We start from the raw sequence: 16,617 nt of genomic DNA, 5'->3' as shown, positions 1-16,617 counted from the left end.
TATGACACATGCTCAGTGTATTCAACCACGTAGCAAACTCAGTCATACCAAGAATACCAGGACCTAGCAATTTTGGTTAGATGATGCTGAATGCAGAGAGCAAGAGAACAAAAACAAAAGGTCGTTTTATTCAGCCATGACCCATTCTCTGCTGTATTTTTAGTTCATAATTCAGCAGTTTCTAATGATGGTGGTATATAGAGAGTGACCGAGATTAGCTTTTAGGTCAAAAATGTTTCTTAGTTCTGAAAAATGTAACCTCAGAAGATAACAGAATCACTGCAGGCCCGATAATGAGAAGATAACGGAGGAGTGTTATGATGAAGCAACCTTACAAATTGTTTATCTCGTAAAAAAAAAGGTTGCTGACTCAAGTTAACAGAGAACAAATATGAAAGCCTCAGCCATGCCACAAAAAAATGGGCCCTCTCATCAGACCAGCAAAATAGATGAGTGAATTACTTACAAAGATTTGATCTTGTTTTGGCTCCCATATGTGCACACTGCACAGGGACTTAGACCACATCCGTTTGTCATGTGGTCAGGCCGGCTTTTACTCAGCTGCCCAGCCAGCTGCAGGGACAGAGTTCCCACAGCGTTGCATGTGTATTAAAGATGACTCAAGACAGTAAGGGATTGATGCTGCATGCAAAATTACAAGGCTGTCTTATTACTGCTATACATTCAACTGTGTCAGAGGTTGAGGTGTTGGAAATGAAACAAAAGCTGAGCACTGCCCCCTTGTGGTTCTAGGTGGGAAGTGAGGGGTGAAAAAGGTAATTTGAAAACAGTCGTGTCCGTGGAAAAAAAATGTGACCAAAAAGATTTGAACATTTTTATTATTAAAATAATAGCGCTTTACTTGAGACAAGATAAAATCATGGTTCTTAAACTACACACCCTCTGTGAAGGCCAGTGTACATGCAAGTCCTCATTTATCACCCATTGTTTAGTTTGATGAAACTAAACAATGTTTGATGAGTAACACATTATCAAGTCCTGTGTAAAACTCAATGATTCCCTATTTTTATTTCTTACTTGAAATGTCCGAGACACCATTTCAAGGAGAGGGGGCAGCAGGCTGCAAGAAACCAAGGGGAGTCTTGCGGTTGGACCAGCTGTAACATCAAAGCCAGCAGACAGAGCGGTCACTCTGAAAAGAGCCTCATGTTTCCCAGTGCAGGTCATCTTGTTTGAGGCTGTTCCTGAACTTCTGGGTCTCTCTGAGGAGCTGCAGGTTGTTATGAGCCGTCCCACCGTTCTTTCCTTTCTGCTTCGTCTTCACGGGAGAAGGAGTGGGTGGTTTCATTCCACTCAATTTCTTGGTTGCGTGCTCTCCAGTGCGAGCTTGACTCCGGGTCAGTTTTTTGATCTGAGAAGGACACGAATTGTTAATAAGGTTTTTTTTTTAAAAACACAACTTTTCACAGACATGCCGTGGATTGTACTAAATGACTGCTGCACTCACTGTCTGCTGGTGTTTGCGGAGCTTGGTGATCTGAGCTCCCTTCTCCTCCATTCTTGCTGCCAACCCCTCTAGTTCTCCTTGCAGATCCTGCCTCTGGTTTTGATCTGTAGCTGAATCTCTCTGACCCACTAACTCCTGATGCTCGCTGAAAAAGAAAACTAGATGAGAACATTTCGAAAAAGTTAAAGAAACTATTAAAAAAATAATAATAATAAATCATTACTCACAAGCTCATTTGTCCCAGCTCATCCTGCAGAGCCAACAGCAGGTCTGACAGCGAGCCCAGCGGCTGATCTGCTTGTTGGGGCTTCCTGTCGGACTTATGAGAAGGGTGGTCAGATGGATTAAAGTGTTTTTGGAGGCTTTTCTTGACTCCAACACCAGACCTGTGCAGAGAGCTCACATGTTCACACAGCTGGGGCTGATGATGCTTCATCATGTGAAGTATACTTTGCACGTTGGCGTGGACCGAATGGCTTGGGCTGGTTGACTGCAAATAATGTACACATAATCAAAATCAATCAAAGTTAATAAAAAATGAACGTAAACAAGAAAAAGAAGTTACTATGACATGTTTTCATGGTTTTAAAAACATTTTTAAAAAAAGTCCTACAGTTCCTGCAACGAAGGGCATTTTTGTTTGCCTGGGGCGGCTTGGAGACGTCCGTTCATTCTGCCCGGAGCTTTTCTGAAGTAGAAAACAGCAGTTACTACTTCTATGTGCAAACAAGCATCTTCCTTGTCGACTAAATGGAAGCAGTTTATTGGTATTGTTGAAAGATAAAGTACCTTGATGGTCCTTTTTATTTTCTTTGGATTTATTTGTTCAGGTGTTTGCAAAGACAGCCGAAGGTTTGTTTCCAACTCCTTCTGCAGCTGTGGACACAAAATGAGTAGCCTTGTAAGAGCCACAATAAGGCTCATTTATTTGAACCCACCGCCATTTGAAAACAACTAGGTCAATTTAAAGTAAGTCCAAGTAGTGTGACATAGATATAAAACTAAGATTTTCTCTGCACTTATCATAAAACATGTGAATGTTGGTTTACAGAGAATTAGAAATATCAAAACGGATTCTTGCGTTGATACTTTGTGTCTGTGTGTGTATCGATTACTTATGTACGCGTGTGTTGACATACCTCGTCAGCTTTCACTTGCACAAGTTTACGCTCATGCTCTTCCTTCAGCAGTTTTTGCTCCAGAATGGAAAGTTTCATCTGAAAGTGATATTGTAATGAAATAAGTATGTTATTGTCCGTCAGCTTGTGATGATCCGTGTTATTACCAATAAGGTCAAAAACCATGAACTACCTCTGCCAAGGTTTGGGTCCTACTCAATTTAAGACACTCGGATTCAAGTGTTGCCAGCTTCTCCTGCTGAGATTGGCTGTTTGAGCTGCTTGGCTGCTGGTTCTGTAGAGTAGCCTAGAAGGGAAGTGAACACAGATTTTTAGCTGATTAGTAACAGGCACTTATTTATTATGCCCAAATATATACTTGCCATGTAAAGTATGACTCTATAGAATATATTTATGCATCAATAAATGCTCAAATGTAACTGCACCCCTCATGATGAAACTTGTAAGAATAGAAAGAGTTCCCCTGGTTGTATACATATCTTTAATGCCATAGAGCAAATTCTCTATCAAATGTTGTGCTTACGAATCAGGGTCAACCCTTAAAGAAACTTTTAGTTACAGGCTATTTTCTTCAGTTTCTGGTCCTTTGGAGTACCTGATTGTGCATAAGGGTGTTCCTCTCCCTCTTAGCATTTGCCACCATCTTCCTCATGTATTCCAGCTGCTTTTCCAGAACCTTACAGCGAGCCTCTGCAGACTGCAGCTTTGAGTCAATCTCTGTTATCGCAACCAATGGAAAAGAGTTTTAATAAAATGTAACAAACAGTAGATATATTTTCATTTGATCCTCCATGACTTACCTTTCCTGCCAGAGTTTTCTGTGTCGGGCTGGCTGGCTGCGGGCTGACTGAGCACCGTGTGAGATGTCGTGGCCTGCTGATGTTTTAGAGTATCTACGGAAAACTCCCGGTAACTCTTCTCTGCTTGTATCCTTTCCTGCTCCAACCACCTGATTTTCCCCTGAAGGGTCTTGAGTGCTTCAACAACAGCTGAGGGTATATTCATAATTCATGTCATAATGATGTAAGACTTCCAAGGTAGTGTGAGGTGAGAAGCACAACATAATCAATATGCCTCACCTTTGCTGTCAACATGTTTGGTCGGAGACATCCGAGAGCTGATGGACGAGTGTGAGGTGAGCTCCACCTGTCTTGGTTTTGGTAGTATGCTGTCTGGAGGCTGGTAATAGCTCCCGATGTAACTGTTTTTGGACGGTGAATCTAAAATCTGAAGAGAAAAGGAAGGAGATCTCGTGAACTCACTGTAAATACGTTCATAAACCATCAATCAAATAATAATGTGGCAAACAAAATAATGCATTTACAATATTAAATAGTACAGAAAACATAGAAAGTTGCATCATTAGTAAAGTACAACAATATGAGACTTGATGCTGAATGACTGAAGTGCCAGTTTTGTCCCGATTTGTGTGCGAATTGAAATTGACATTAAAAAACAATGGGCTAATTTAGAAAAATGAAGTATCCACAAACATCGACACATGATTCAAGATAGATATTTAATTATTAAGTAAATCAGGGGTGAACTCTTACTTCATGACTACATAGCAACAAGGACAACTCAACAAAAGTAAACAACGCTAAAGCTAACGTGTTAGCCACATTAGCTGCTAACGTTACCTGGTCGTAATGACAGTCCATCCTGTGGTCAAACTCGGTTTAAAAACGGATCATGGGTTTTTTATAACAAACTCCTAAGTTGCCTGCGCAATGTTTAAATTACGCGTTTGTGTCCAGCTCACTCGTGGAAACTTGACTTCGTCGAAACACTCAGTTCCTTGTTGTTACTAATAAGTCCGGACTTTTTAAATTTCCCTCCTCATCTCTTTGGTTCCGCCTGAACTTCCTGCTTCAGCTCTCCAATTTAACTAGAACTATATCTATATCTATCTATATCTATATCTATCTATATCTATATATATATATATATATATATATATATATATATATATCTATCTATATCTATATATATATATATATATATATATATATATATACTGTTATATATATATATACTGTTCAAAGTAGGCTAGTAAGAAATAAATACCAAGATAAGATATGCTTTGTCATAGAAAACATCTGACACTAATAAAATAAAGGGATAAATGTCTACTTAAATTAGTGTTTTTATTCTCCTCTTGACAAAAACAGTTATTTTAAAATAACCCACTTTACACTTCACATAGACCTATTAAAAAAGTAGTCTAAATGTTGAAAATTAATGACATAGGGTAATTAAAGGCATGATTTACACAAGGGCTATTGGTCAACTTGCTACAACTTGTATATTGATTTTTTGTGACTCTCACTGTTCACTGTTTTAAAGAGGAACCTTAAAGTTGCAAAGCTGCCGTCAGTAAGGTGGATTAGGGTAACGTGGGACTTGTGCTACATATTTTCTTACGAAGAAAACTCATAATATTAAGGTACAATATGATTATGAAATCCCCAGCAGGCCTGACCACGTCTCCTCATTTCCTCACATGTTGCTTTTTCGTTCATTAAAAATCCTACTGTCCTGGCAGTATTTGAGTTATTAATTTAAGAAGATCCCCACATGAAAGATTTCATACACAAATAAATGTGTCAAACCTTTTTACATCAATATGTTCTGATTGAGAAGTGCCAAGTTGGAAAAACAGTCAATCACACTGCAGACATTCGCACATGCCACATTATATATTTTGTCCAAATGGTTTTTTGTATTGGTTTTATTTCCTTCGAACATAAGTGCATCTTATGTAGGGTTTTCCTCATTTGTTACACCTTTGTCCTGAAACAAAGCAATCATTTCATTGCACGTCAAAATGTTAATCTCTGCCAGAGAGTGTTGCCAGTTATCATCTATTTAAACAAAACACACTATTAAAATGTTTATTATGATAGAAAAGAAATGACAGAAATCTTTCTTTGTCATTCATCTTTCATCTCATCCTTCTTTTTCACTCTCCTCTTGCTGTTATTTCTGATAAACAACAGAGAGGAGGGGGTCTGCTTTCGAAATGTATGATGGGAGATGTATTCGTGGAGACTGCCATCCACAGCAAACACCGACCCATAGAACTCAAGTCCCATAAAACCTTCCTCTGTAAGCTTGGCAACTGGCCTCTGACCAACCATGAGCGAGAATCCACAAAACCCCGCCCAAAAATGTCCAAGGATTCTTCTCATTGGCCGGATATTTCTGCCAATCAGATGTTTACCCTGAAGTTGTTGCCTCCCACTGCTTGTGCCCTGGGACTTGCGTTACTGGTCAGTGCTGTGTCAAGACCTCCCGTAACACAAGACCTGCACCAAAGAATGTGGATAAAGTAAGTATTTGAGAATGACATTGTCTGTATTGGGTGCAGAATGAAATGTTGGTGTGTATGCATGTTTATTTTGTTGCGTTTGTGATTTACTTCACTGGTGTCTTTGTTAACGAAAAGCTTAAAAGCATGACACGAAAGAAAAGCAGCCAGTGATTGAATGGACCCCACCAATGTTCACTGACAAGTTGGGCATTTGGACATTTAAAATCATCATGTCATTTCCCGTTTACCAAGGACAGTTCATTAATGTTAGATTATCATGCCTTGAAACTAACATCAGTAAACAGTTTGTAAGCCACGTTAACGGGGCTTTTTTCTTCCTCTTAAAACTTGATAATAAACCAACCATCAGTAGGACAATGAAGTCATGACTAAATAGCTGCGAAATTGATATGACATTCTCAGCATGATCTCAATTTATCTGCCAGTGCGTGACTGATGCTGGCTGTTTGTGAGCAGTAGCCTCCAGCCTAAATCACTTAAGAGTACAAAGAAAATCGCATATCTGCTATCTGTTGTTGATGGCTATTTTTCTTTTTACAGTTAACATATTGCATGTTTGGGTTTAGAGGAATCAAGAAAAATACATTTTCTCTGTAAGTTCAGGTGACATGATTAATATACTAGTTTACACAATTAATCAGTGAAGATTTTTAAACAAATGTACATGTAATTTTCACGAGCATTTCCCAAGTTGCAATAAAAACTACTAAAAATATACATTTTGCCAGAGGATCTGTCCAATGACAGTCTTTTTACTGACTGTTTCTACACAGTTAGCACATGTACTAATGATGCTGAAATTGATTTATCTGCTGTAATTTTTCCGTGGTATCATTTACTGATTTCTTAGTTGGGCTTTAATTCCTTAAAAATCCTGACACTGGCTTCATGTTACATACCCATCCATAGTGCCCCATTAGAATAACACTGACGAAGAGAATTTGACATTAACATGGATTCTTTTGTGTCTTATTGTTGTGTAGTTTGTTGTAAGACAACACAAACACTAGTCCCACATCATAAGATGGAAGTGCAGGACCAGGAGTCTTTGGGGAGATGGGATGGGCTGGGCAGCAGGGATGCCAGCTCCAGGAATGAAGCCATGGAGAACATCTGCCAGGAGATCATGAGGAAAGTGGAGGACATCAAGCCCATACCACCGTCACCTGCCCTATCGACCTCGGCCACAAGAAGCCCCCTCAACTGCGACCTGAATGACATTCTGGCTCACCTTCTCATGCTCTCCAAACGGTGTCCCTTTGAAGACGTCAAAGAGCAATGTGTTCGTCTTCTGCAGGCTGTCCAGGTAGGACACTATTTCAATGAGCCCCAGAGTTTTTTTTTGTAGCAATAAGCTGCATCAGGCTGTCATTTTTTTTCTCTGGTGCGTATTGTGATCTGCTGCCATTGGCTCCTGTCTTCACCTCTTCATAAGCATTGCAAACATTGTGGTTGAGTCACAACGTCAGTAGACCCATTGCATGTTTCGTCAAGTGGATTACATTCAGTGGCACAATGAGACACCATGAACTCATTAACACTCAAACGCTATAAGGTCCAAGGATTTACCTATGCAGCCCTTCAGCCTCATGCATACATACATGTAAAGAGAAGGAAACAAGCTAATAATTTACACAAAATAATACAGATATTCCCTCATGACATACAGTTACAATATCTTTTATATTACATCATGCATATCATATGAAGTTCTCTAATGCTGATGAGTACAGATCTGCATACCAGTAAGCTCTGACTTTAATTTGTTTTAGAGTTTGGCCCAATAAAAGGTAAGTGTAAGACATGAACTACGACCACTGAGATATCATGAGCAATATGTTGTCCCTGCAACATATTACAAAAATTTAAATATTACATGTCGACTGTATTTAGTGATGTTCTTGATGTCTAATAATTAGTACAAAGCAGAGTGAACGCAAACCAACAACAGTAAGTCATTAAACAATTTTTTATCAGTAAATGTTATATGACTCATTCTTTTACTGGTTTCACATCAGATAGTTTGTGAGTAGCAAATAGAACACAGAGACAATTGTCTCTGTAAGAAACAGAAGGAAAAGCAATACAGATAACCATAATGGTCATATGCAGTTTATTTAAAGCACATAAGCAGTTCATTCTATATACCATTAACTAACTTCTAAATGAAACCTCATGACTTTTCTTTTTGAGTCATACCGCACCTACTGTATTTGGGTATCTGCTGACAGAGGAGACTTGTTTACTGAAAATACACCGTAAAGCTCTCCATCTTCACACCCCACGGTACCATAATATGTTTCTTCAGTGTGGCTTGTTGAACTCAATCAGCATGTCGTGTCATTTCATGTGGTTATCTACTTGTTTTTGTGTGATGTTGTGAACATGAATACTGAAAGCCTGCAGAACTGTTGTTACAGAAATGTAGAGGGGTGTAAGACCACAAGGTATGGCAGATACAACACCATGCAGTCCTTTGTCCCATCCATCGAGTGACATGCACTTTGCAAACCTAAATCAATGTGAACACTATCAGCGGTGTTGTTTTTATCGAAAACGTTGTGACTGTAATTTAAATGAAGGCAGCAGCCTGCATTTGACTCATGTTTGTGTTGTTTCTATCTTAAAAAGCCTTACGTTCCCATCACTACCAATAATATCATTGTAAACGAGATTTAAAGTAAATATATTCAATTAATGCTGCTGCTAGAGTATTTTGGATTTTTCTAATTTTGGCTGTAAAATTGTCATCACTTACTTGCAGAGGACAACATATTTGCTCTCTCGGTGGTCTGTTCTTCTTAATGAGTCCTCTAATAATAAACACAACTAAGCCTGGTGACTGTTGATGGTTTGGATGTTGTTATTCTGAGGTAATATTTAGTTTGGCTGTGGCATTAATTCCTGTCTGTGCAGAAGTGTTTTTTGGAAGATGGAGGAGAGGGCTTGAGAGAGATGAGAGAGGGAGAAAGCTGCTTTGTGGATTTAACAGTGCACCACAGCACACACCGTCTGGTTTTTTTTTCCGAATTATGCTAAGCTGCATTTGCTGTGGCTTGCCACAGGGTCCATTTATGAGCCCAATGTGGCAGCTCATATTCACTCTGGTCCCATGGCTGAGAATACCCTGAACCAACACGCATAAAAAAAGCCACATACACACACATTTCTCTCATGTTGTCAGGGCTGTAAGAGTAGTAAGGGGGGGGGGGGGGGGGGGGGGGGCGTAGGCTCAGACAGACCTCTAATTCCAGCAGATCCTCTGATTAAAGACAAAATCTTTGAAAGCACAGACAGCCCTTTACACATGGTGACCCCCTCTCCACTATAAGAGGAGCATCTCCTGCATGTGAGAATAATGTGCCGTAATGCATTTGTCACATTCAATAGTTTTTTTGTTGCCCCATGATGCATGTCAACAGTGTATTCTGACCATTACATCATCTGCCAAACGAAAATATGTCCAATAATAATTCTAAAGAGAGGAAACGATTGTACATTTGTTGGTAGGACTGTTGTAAAAACATCCCTGCATATGGTCCCAAAAAATCAATAATGAATTGATTGTATCAGTCCTGACTTTTTTTAAAGCTCTGGTTTGATTTTTTTTTTTTTTTTAAATGTAGGTCTTCTCTCAATGACAGTTTGAAGTTATCTCCAAAATATCTGTTCCCATAAATATGAGGCCACAGCAAGCGGCCAGTTAGCTTAGCTTAGCAAAAGAGAACCCCCCCCCCCCCCGTTATGGCTTGTTTGTGGTCAAGGGTTATGAGGTCGTGGCCCAAAATAGGGCTCTGTGTTTAAGGGGCGGGGTCAGGTTCACTTAAGCAGCGCTTCTGTGAAGGTCAACTGGGGTGAACATATGCGGGTCAAAATCAGTTAAGAGGGCAATCCTGCGAGTATTGTCAACACACAAAGATGCTGTTGGAGGGTCAGCCTGTTAGAGGGTTTATCAATCCCACACACGTACAGATCACAGGTTAATACAAAGGTACTGGATGCACACGTGCACACAAACCAAGATAGACGACAGAGATTGTTTGTCCCAAGTCTATGAAAGGGGTGGGTAGACTTTATCGTCCCGCTCTCTCTCCGCTCACCATGTTCCCTTGCTGGATGAAAGAGGTACAGTCTTGGACGGCTGGACAGAGACAGAGAGGGGTTTCTTTGTGTTATGTAATCACACCATTGTGTTAGCTCTCTACCCCATACTTGAATTAGGAAAGATCAACCTGTTCTTGTGATGCAGCTTGTTCAGATTCCAAAGACTTAGTCCATATCTACAGCCTGCAGGAATGAAAGGATGATGTAGAGTACGTACCAGATAGACTTAGTGTCTCTTTAAATTGTATTAAGCCCTGTTCTCCAGGCATATTGTCAAATCGAAAAGAAGACCAGTCCCTTTTAACTCTATTTTTTACGTTATATAAGAAAATATTGTTGCTTGTCTAACAACAAAGTTTTATTTTCTAGTTTCCCAATGCATACTTTACAGAAGTTCATATCCCCAGCTTGGGCCTTATAATGTTTTTAAACTTTTCAGTCACAAACTATTTTTTCTGGCTTTAAAAAAAAAAAAACGTGAGGTAAACTCTGGGTTTTCAGAATCCTCACATAATTCTTTGTTCATAAGGATAACAATACATGTATTTACTGTGCAATAAGGACAACCCCATCATGGAGCCCTTACGTGCAAACAGAAATGAGGATGACAAATGGGCTCAAGCTCTAAGATGCTAACCGAAATCCGAAAGCTTTATGTTGTTTTCATTTTTCTAATTTACAAAATACTGCACAAAATGTTCATTATGTTTCTTCTCGTAGAACTTCTCAGTCTAGCTAAAGAAACAGAGTAAAATCTAGCCCACGGAATATTTTGACCCGTTTTGACAGCTAATATAAATATACAGTTAATATAAAGCGAAACTGCTGCCGAAGATAAGCGTACCTGCTTCAACCTAGGAAGGAAAACACTGAGGATGTGTTTTTGATCATGCTGCTCCTCATTTTTTACACATACTTATTTAGCTAAATATGGCCATTTAGGATGACTCAGCAGCCTCTCTAATAAACATGTATGTGTTATTAATTAAGTCAAAAGGCTTTGTGCATCCAGCCTCCACCAACAGGGATCAAAAAGATGTTTTAGTCTCTGCATTAAAAGCTTGGGAGTGTCTTGGAGCTGGAGATGACATCACCAAACGTATAATGTCACTGATTTATTGATTTATTTATCGATGTGAACATGGGCTCTATACAGGTTTTAAAGCTGCCCTCAAATAAGAATCAAAAATGTATTGTTCTGTGCTTAAATGTGCAGTTCTTTAAAAAGTTCATTCACTTGTCAAAGGTGAAATGCTGTGGTGAGGTTAGATACACACACCTGGCTTGTTAACCTTGACAGACAGTGCGGACAGTTACAACATTTAGTTTCTGAGTATGCAGTGTCAAGGTCCTCTTGTAAACTGACATTTTTTCATAGAATTGTGAAAGTTTTTGTTTGTCACAGGGACAATGCAATATCAATCAAGAGTTGTTCATAGATAGATAGATAGATACTTTATTGATCCCGAAGGAAATTCAAGTTTGGTACAAGCGTCCGCCATCCTTGAGAGCTGAAGCAGAATCTTTTTTTTTTTTTTTTTTTTAGATAGAATATCTAATAATATGCTTTTGTGCCTTAATGTGTGTGCAAATATATCTGTAGGTTTCTTACTAGTAAGTACTGTATTTGTCCCTATATCTGCTGCCTTCAGTCCTCAGGGCTAAATCTGCTTACAGTGTAAATACAGAGAGGACCCATAGAGAGAGAGCGAGAGCCCTGTAGACTGGACAGATATGCTGGATTATGGACAATCTCTGCTCGATCCAGGTCAGACCAATTGCAAACTGAGGGGGGAGAGAAAGTAGAAGCAGCAGCAGCAGGCGGTGACCTTTGGCACACTAACTGTACAGTGAAATGCTCCATGGCTATGGAGGAAGTGATAGAGGAATAAAGCTGTGGATTTACAGCTGCAAGCCAGCTGAGCAGAGTGATGGGACAGTGAGGATAGGAGCTGAGGTAGACAGCTGGGCGTATGTGTCCCTGGCTTGTTTGTCTGTGCACAATCCCTGGGATGTTAAATCTTACCTAATTACAAAAAGCTTGATGTTCCAATCACATTGTGGCCTCTTTGGACTTGTCAATGCGCCTCCTGGCCTCTTCTAACAAGATTATTTTCCTGGTGATGCTAATACTGGCCATGATGACTTAATAATGATGAAGCTCTTCTCTGGTGCATTTAGTTTCTTATTTTTTTTCTTTTGCATCATGGTGAAATACTTTACTTAATAAATCTCTGTAGCTGATGGGTAACTATGGTGTTGTATCATTTAAAGCTTGCAAGCTAGTAACTGCTTATTCAGGAAGAGGTTTTTATTGGACACTGTACATCTGCACATCTGTGTTAGCTGCACTAAAGATACATTTTGAGATTTATCCTATATTCTTATATACACTGTTGGATTTTATATAGACCAAAGGATTTATGATAATCAAGAATAATCCTCAATTCCAGCGCTGGTACAGTTCACTTGATCATCAAATATTTTGCCTTTTGCGTGTTTTCTTAATTTTTTGCTGTGCCAAGAATGATTGTGTTGATTAAATAAAAGAGAGAGAGAGCAGCTTAGCAGATAACTCACAGTGCAATATTTAATACCACAAAACTTTCAATTATAAAGGAAGCCTTTCTGACTGTGTGTCTACAGTACACTGGTTGAGTGGATCGTGCATTGCACAGGGAGATAAACTGCACAAGAATCGGAGTATTCATAATAAATATATTGACTCTCCGGCACCAAATGGCTGCCTTGCAAGGATAAGAGACCATTTCCAACATGTTAGGAGAGCATACTAACCCACCAGCTCCCACTTTGATCCTGCAACACAGACAGACCCCCCCCCCCCCCCCCCCCCCCCCCCCACCTTCCACCCAGTGCAGCATGCTGCCGGCTGGAAACTCAGGAAGACTAGAGAGGAGGGGGGGCATGTGGGAAGTGTGCAACTAGGTCACTGTCTATCCTGTTGTAAGCCTGAATAAATGTTTGAGACGACAATGTTTTTAGCCACAATAACATGTGAGTAAATATCTCACACAATTTTCGAGAATTAGATAATGAATCTTTCATGTGAAGATTATTCCGAGTCAAAATGGTTCCACTGAAACGTGCTGCATTATCCTGGCACAGAGACGGAGATTGGCAAGCACTGGGTATGAGCTTTTGTAGAGCCTAAGCAGTCGTCATGGTACCAGTGGCATGAGGTGCACATGATGGGTGGGTAACTTGGGGGTTGGGGGTGTTTGCTGGCTTGTGTGCGATTATTTCTGGCTGTGCTATTCAGGAATTGAGAGGGAGCGAGATGCAAGAGTGGGGAACAAATGCTGCAAACACAGGCTGCAGGTGGAACAAGAAATGAAGGAGGGGAGAGAAGCTGAGATTGGACTGATGATGAAGACGTAAGAGGGGTGAAAACCATGGAGGAAAATGAACAACCATAACAACATCCAGTGGAAAACTAACAACACCATGAAGCCCTACTCTCAAGAACCTGAAGCCCAATTGGCTTGAAACCTGAATAATTTTCTGTCCAGACTCGAATCACTCTCTACATGTGAATGCTTTAAAGTGTTCCAAAATCAGAATATAATCTCAAAGAAGTCCAAATGTTTTCATGATTTGTTGTAATCAGATCATATCTTCGGAAACACTTTTCCTAAGCCCCAATATGGGCTGTCCAGCCTGTTTTACAGTTGTTGCCCTTTTTCTCATGCACACATTACAAGGCTCAGCTCTTCTCAGCCACACTCCCCGAGACTCTTAAAGGAGGGGGGGGGGGGCGTGTTGTTGGAAAACAGTAACAAAGTGCTGCAGCAGGAGGTGGGAGAGGAATAACAAACACTTTAAAGGAAAAGAAACACAGACCGAAAAAAAAAGCCGACATGTGTATAAAAGAGCTATAAAGAGTGAGAAGAATTGAAGCCATGTTCTCCTGCTGTGCATGTACGTTTCAGTCTCAGGCAGAGCTGAATGTTTTTGTGTTGCTTATGTCAGGAGGTTTAAGAATAGAGCTCGGGTGATCACATGGTGCTTTTGCATAAACAACTCTCTCTCTCTCTCTCTCTCACTCTCCCTCCATCCTTCTCCCTCCATCCTTCTCCCTCTCCCTCATTGACATAATGTGATATTTATAACTTGTGTATAGAATGAAAGTTAACAAATTATTCATAAAGTTTATTAAACCCTTCTGCCGCTCTGTTTCGTTGAGAATGAGGGTAACGGTCTTACAAAAGAGGAAAAGAAAGAAATAACGCTGGTTTGGATTTCTGATGTGAGAAATAACAGGTTCCTTCATGGGGCAAGTCTCACACTCCTTTGACCCCCATTTAATCAATAAGACACTTTGCAAAAACACGAGGTCTAGATCCATCTCTTTGTTATATTATTTTTAAGATCCCAACATGAATGCACCATGGGCACAGCACTAAGCAACATTTAGCAACGGTATAGTGACAAGGACAAACTGCCTCGAAGTGTCAGAAACCTCAAGCAGAAGATGACTCGTGTTGAACAGCCTTCTGCTGAAACTGCAGCGATGACGGCTCCTCCTAGCTTTAAAAGTAAAGAATCGTTGAATTGTATTACTGATGGCTGAGTTCCATTTCTGTGCTCCACATTAAGAGGGCTAGTATCTTGCTGTTGGCTTAGTAACTACGAACGGCTTACTTGGATACCAATGGAAGTTAGCCGTCATTTATTTTATTAATTGCCTCTGTGCATTTCTTCTTGTAACCCATCAAGATGTCAGCTGTGAGAAAAGATCTGAGTCTAAAATCTGTCACAATAAAAGCACAGGTGGAGATGATAAAATAGATGCTGGCTGAAGTCCATTAGGTAGCTCCATTGCTGAGTTTACTGGTACATAAATAGAACAGAGACATGATTATACATGTCATTGGAAACTCACCTTCGCTTCCCCCTCATGAAAATATCTGAATGTCTGGTATCACTGCTTCTACACGCCACAGTTATTTTGAAAGGCGTCTTTCCGTTGTGGAAGGACTAGGCTGTTAATAGGTTACGTTTGACTTTCCTCTATCTGTTTATCTGGATAGTATGGAAACCAGGGACAGAAAACCCTGGACAGGAAAACAGCCTCTGTATATGGAGCACACAAACCGACCACTAGGCCACCAGCTCAACATGTTAATAAAGTTGTTGATATGTCCAGGTCTGCCAATTTGAGAGTATTTCTGTAATGATTATTTTTTGGATTGGAATAATTAATTGATATTTTATGATTATAATTTGAAAGAGTCCTTTGTGGTTTTTTCCTCCACTGTTGTTTTTTTCATTATGCCAATACCTTTTGATATTTTTATGCCCTCTGTTTTGCCTGTCAGGCTGCATGTAACCCCTTCCCCTACTCTTTTTAACAAAGTTGGTGGGGTTCTATGCAACACAAGTACTTCCATTTCTTCTGCATGTTTCACAGCAAAAAGGAAGCATCATATTTTATTTATTGTTATATATTCACATATCATATTTATTTTTGTACATAATGTATCTAATTATCCGGTTGTGTGAGCTATGATTTCTTAAGTGTGGTTAATGCAATCCTGCTGTATGACCTCACATGTCCCTTGGTTTTTAAATGATCTATGTGACTATTTCAACTGGGACACACAGAGTCAAACAACATACATTTAGCAGCTACAGAAATGGCGGCAGATCTTCCAACTTGCCTTTTACTCCAATCCTCTTGCTGTGGTTCATCATCCATGTGCATGATATCTGTTTAGCAGGAATTTAATTGAATATATAAATGAATGACAAAAGTGTTTGTCCAGTGCAGGCAGTTTTAAAAAAAATCAATAAATGCCTTTTATCCACTGGCCTCTCTCTCTCTCTCTCTCTCTCTCTCTCTCTCAAATGCTTCATCTTGTACTTGATGAAACAGAACGGCCCTTTGAGTGGAGTTATCACTCACACAGAATATTAAGAGACCGAAGCTGCAGTTAAGCTGAGTGGACACTGGAGGGTGCTCCGTACCAGTCTGCAGTCTGTCTTAGAGCTACTGTTGCCTTGCTGGATGGGAATTTTCCATGCACCCAGATGAATGCATGCTATGCTTCACATGATTTTAATTTTTTCCTTTTGCCCTGGTCACCGGGCGTTCATCCAGTATGTGTGTATGTGACTTTCTCTCTGTGTTTATGTGGGTCCATATGTGTGTGTTGATCTGTCAGCCTTTGACTCTGACTGTGAATCTCTATCTGTATGTGTTTACATGTCTTGAGAGATTTATGACGGTGAGCATGCAGGATTTAGAGGCATCTGTAGATCAGGTCTCACAGCATGAGTAGCCCTGTGGCTTCAGTCCGAGGTTGGCCCTATTCAGGACACAACCACACAGTCTCAGCTGCAGGCTTAAAGAGTACACGAAACACAAAGTACACAAACAATGATATTAGGGACACGCACTCCAGCACAGGTTAAGAAATGTTGTGCAATATTATTACTAGTCTACCGTTTAATAATAATATATTCTTCTGAATTTTAGCAATTAAATGTCGAAGTCAATTTAATTAACTTCAGTTAGCTTTAATGGCAATGACAGAGCATCAGTGATAGTT

At 39.9% G+C, this 16,617-nt stretch overlaps 2 protein-coding genes across 3 annotated transcripts in view; one reads left to right on the top strand and one right to left on the bottom strand.

Annotated features, from left to right (window-relative positions):
- Positions 1 to 821: 821 nt before the first annotated feature.
- cep57l1 (centrosomal protein 57, like 1) lies at positions 822 to 4,002 on the bottom strand. 2 transcript variants are annotated; one of them, XM_079371306.1, is made up of 12 exons: positions 3,932 to 4,002; positions 3,687 to 3,834; positions 3,408 to 3,596; positions 3,203 to 3,324; positions 2,780 to 2,893; positions 2,608 to 2,685; positions 2,258 to 2,344; positions 2,082 to 2,156; positions 1,872 to 1,958; positions 1,696 to 1,787; positions 1,469 to 1,613; positions 822 to 1,372 (listed from the first exon to the last, which is right to left on the bottom strand). In XM_079371306.1, exons 1-12 carry the CDS (start codon positions 3,968 to 3,970, stop codon positions 1,166 to 1,168), a joined length of 1,383 nt encoding a protein of 460 aa, XP_079227432.1. In that variant the 5' UTR covers positions 3,971 to 4,002; the 3' UTR covers positions 822 to 1,165. The 2 variants fall into 2 exon arrangements, with proteins under 2 accessions (XP_079227432.1, XP_079227431.1); XM_079371305.1 differs by having other exon boundaries at positions 1,696 to 1,958.
- A 1,835-nt stretch (positions 4,003 to 5,837) lies between these two features.
- Positions 5,838 to 16,617, top strand: part of sesn1 (sestrin 1) — a 53,163-nt gene continuing 42,383 nt past the window's right edge. Inside the window, exons 1-2 of the mRNA XM_079361261.1 lie at positions 5,838 to 5,938; positions 6,925 to 7,247. Coding sequence (XP_079217387.1) covers positions 6,966 to 7,247 — 282 coding nt within the window. The 5' untranslated portion in view covers positions 5,838 to 5,938; positions 6,925 to 6,965. The remainder of the gene's footprint in view (positions 5,939 to 6,924; positions 7,248 to 16,617) is intronic.

Source organism: Symphodus melops (assembly GCF_947650265.1).
Source record: "Symphodus melops genome assembly, chromosome: 1".
Lineage (NCBI taxonomy): Eukaryota > Metazoa > Chordata > Actinopteri > Labriformes > Labridae > Symphodus > Symphodus melops.
Note: the sequence above shows the minus strand (reverse complement) of the source record. Positions and strands in the feature narration are given on the sequence as shown.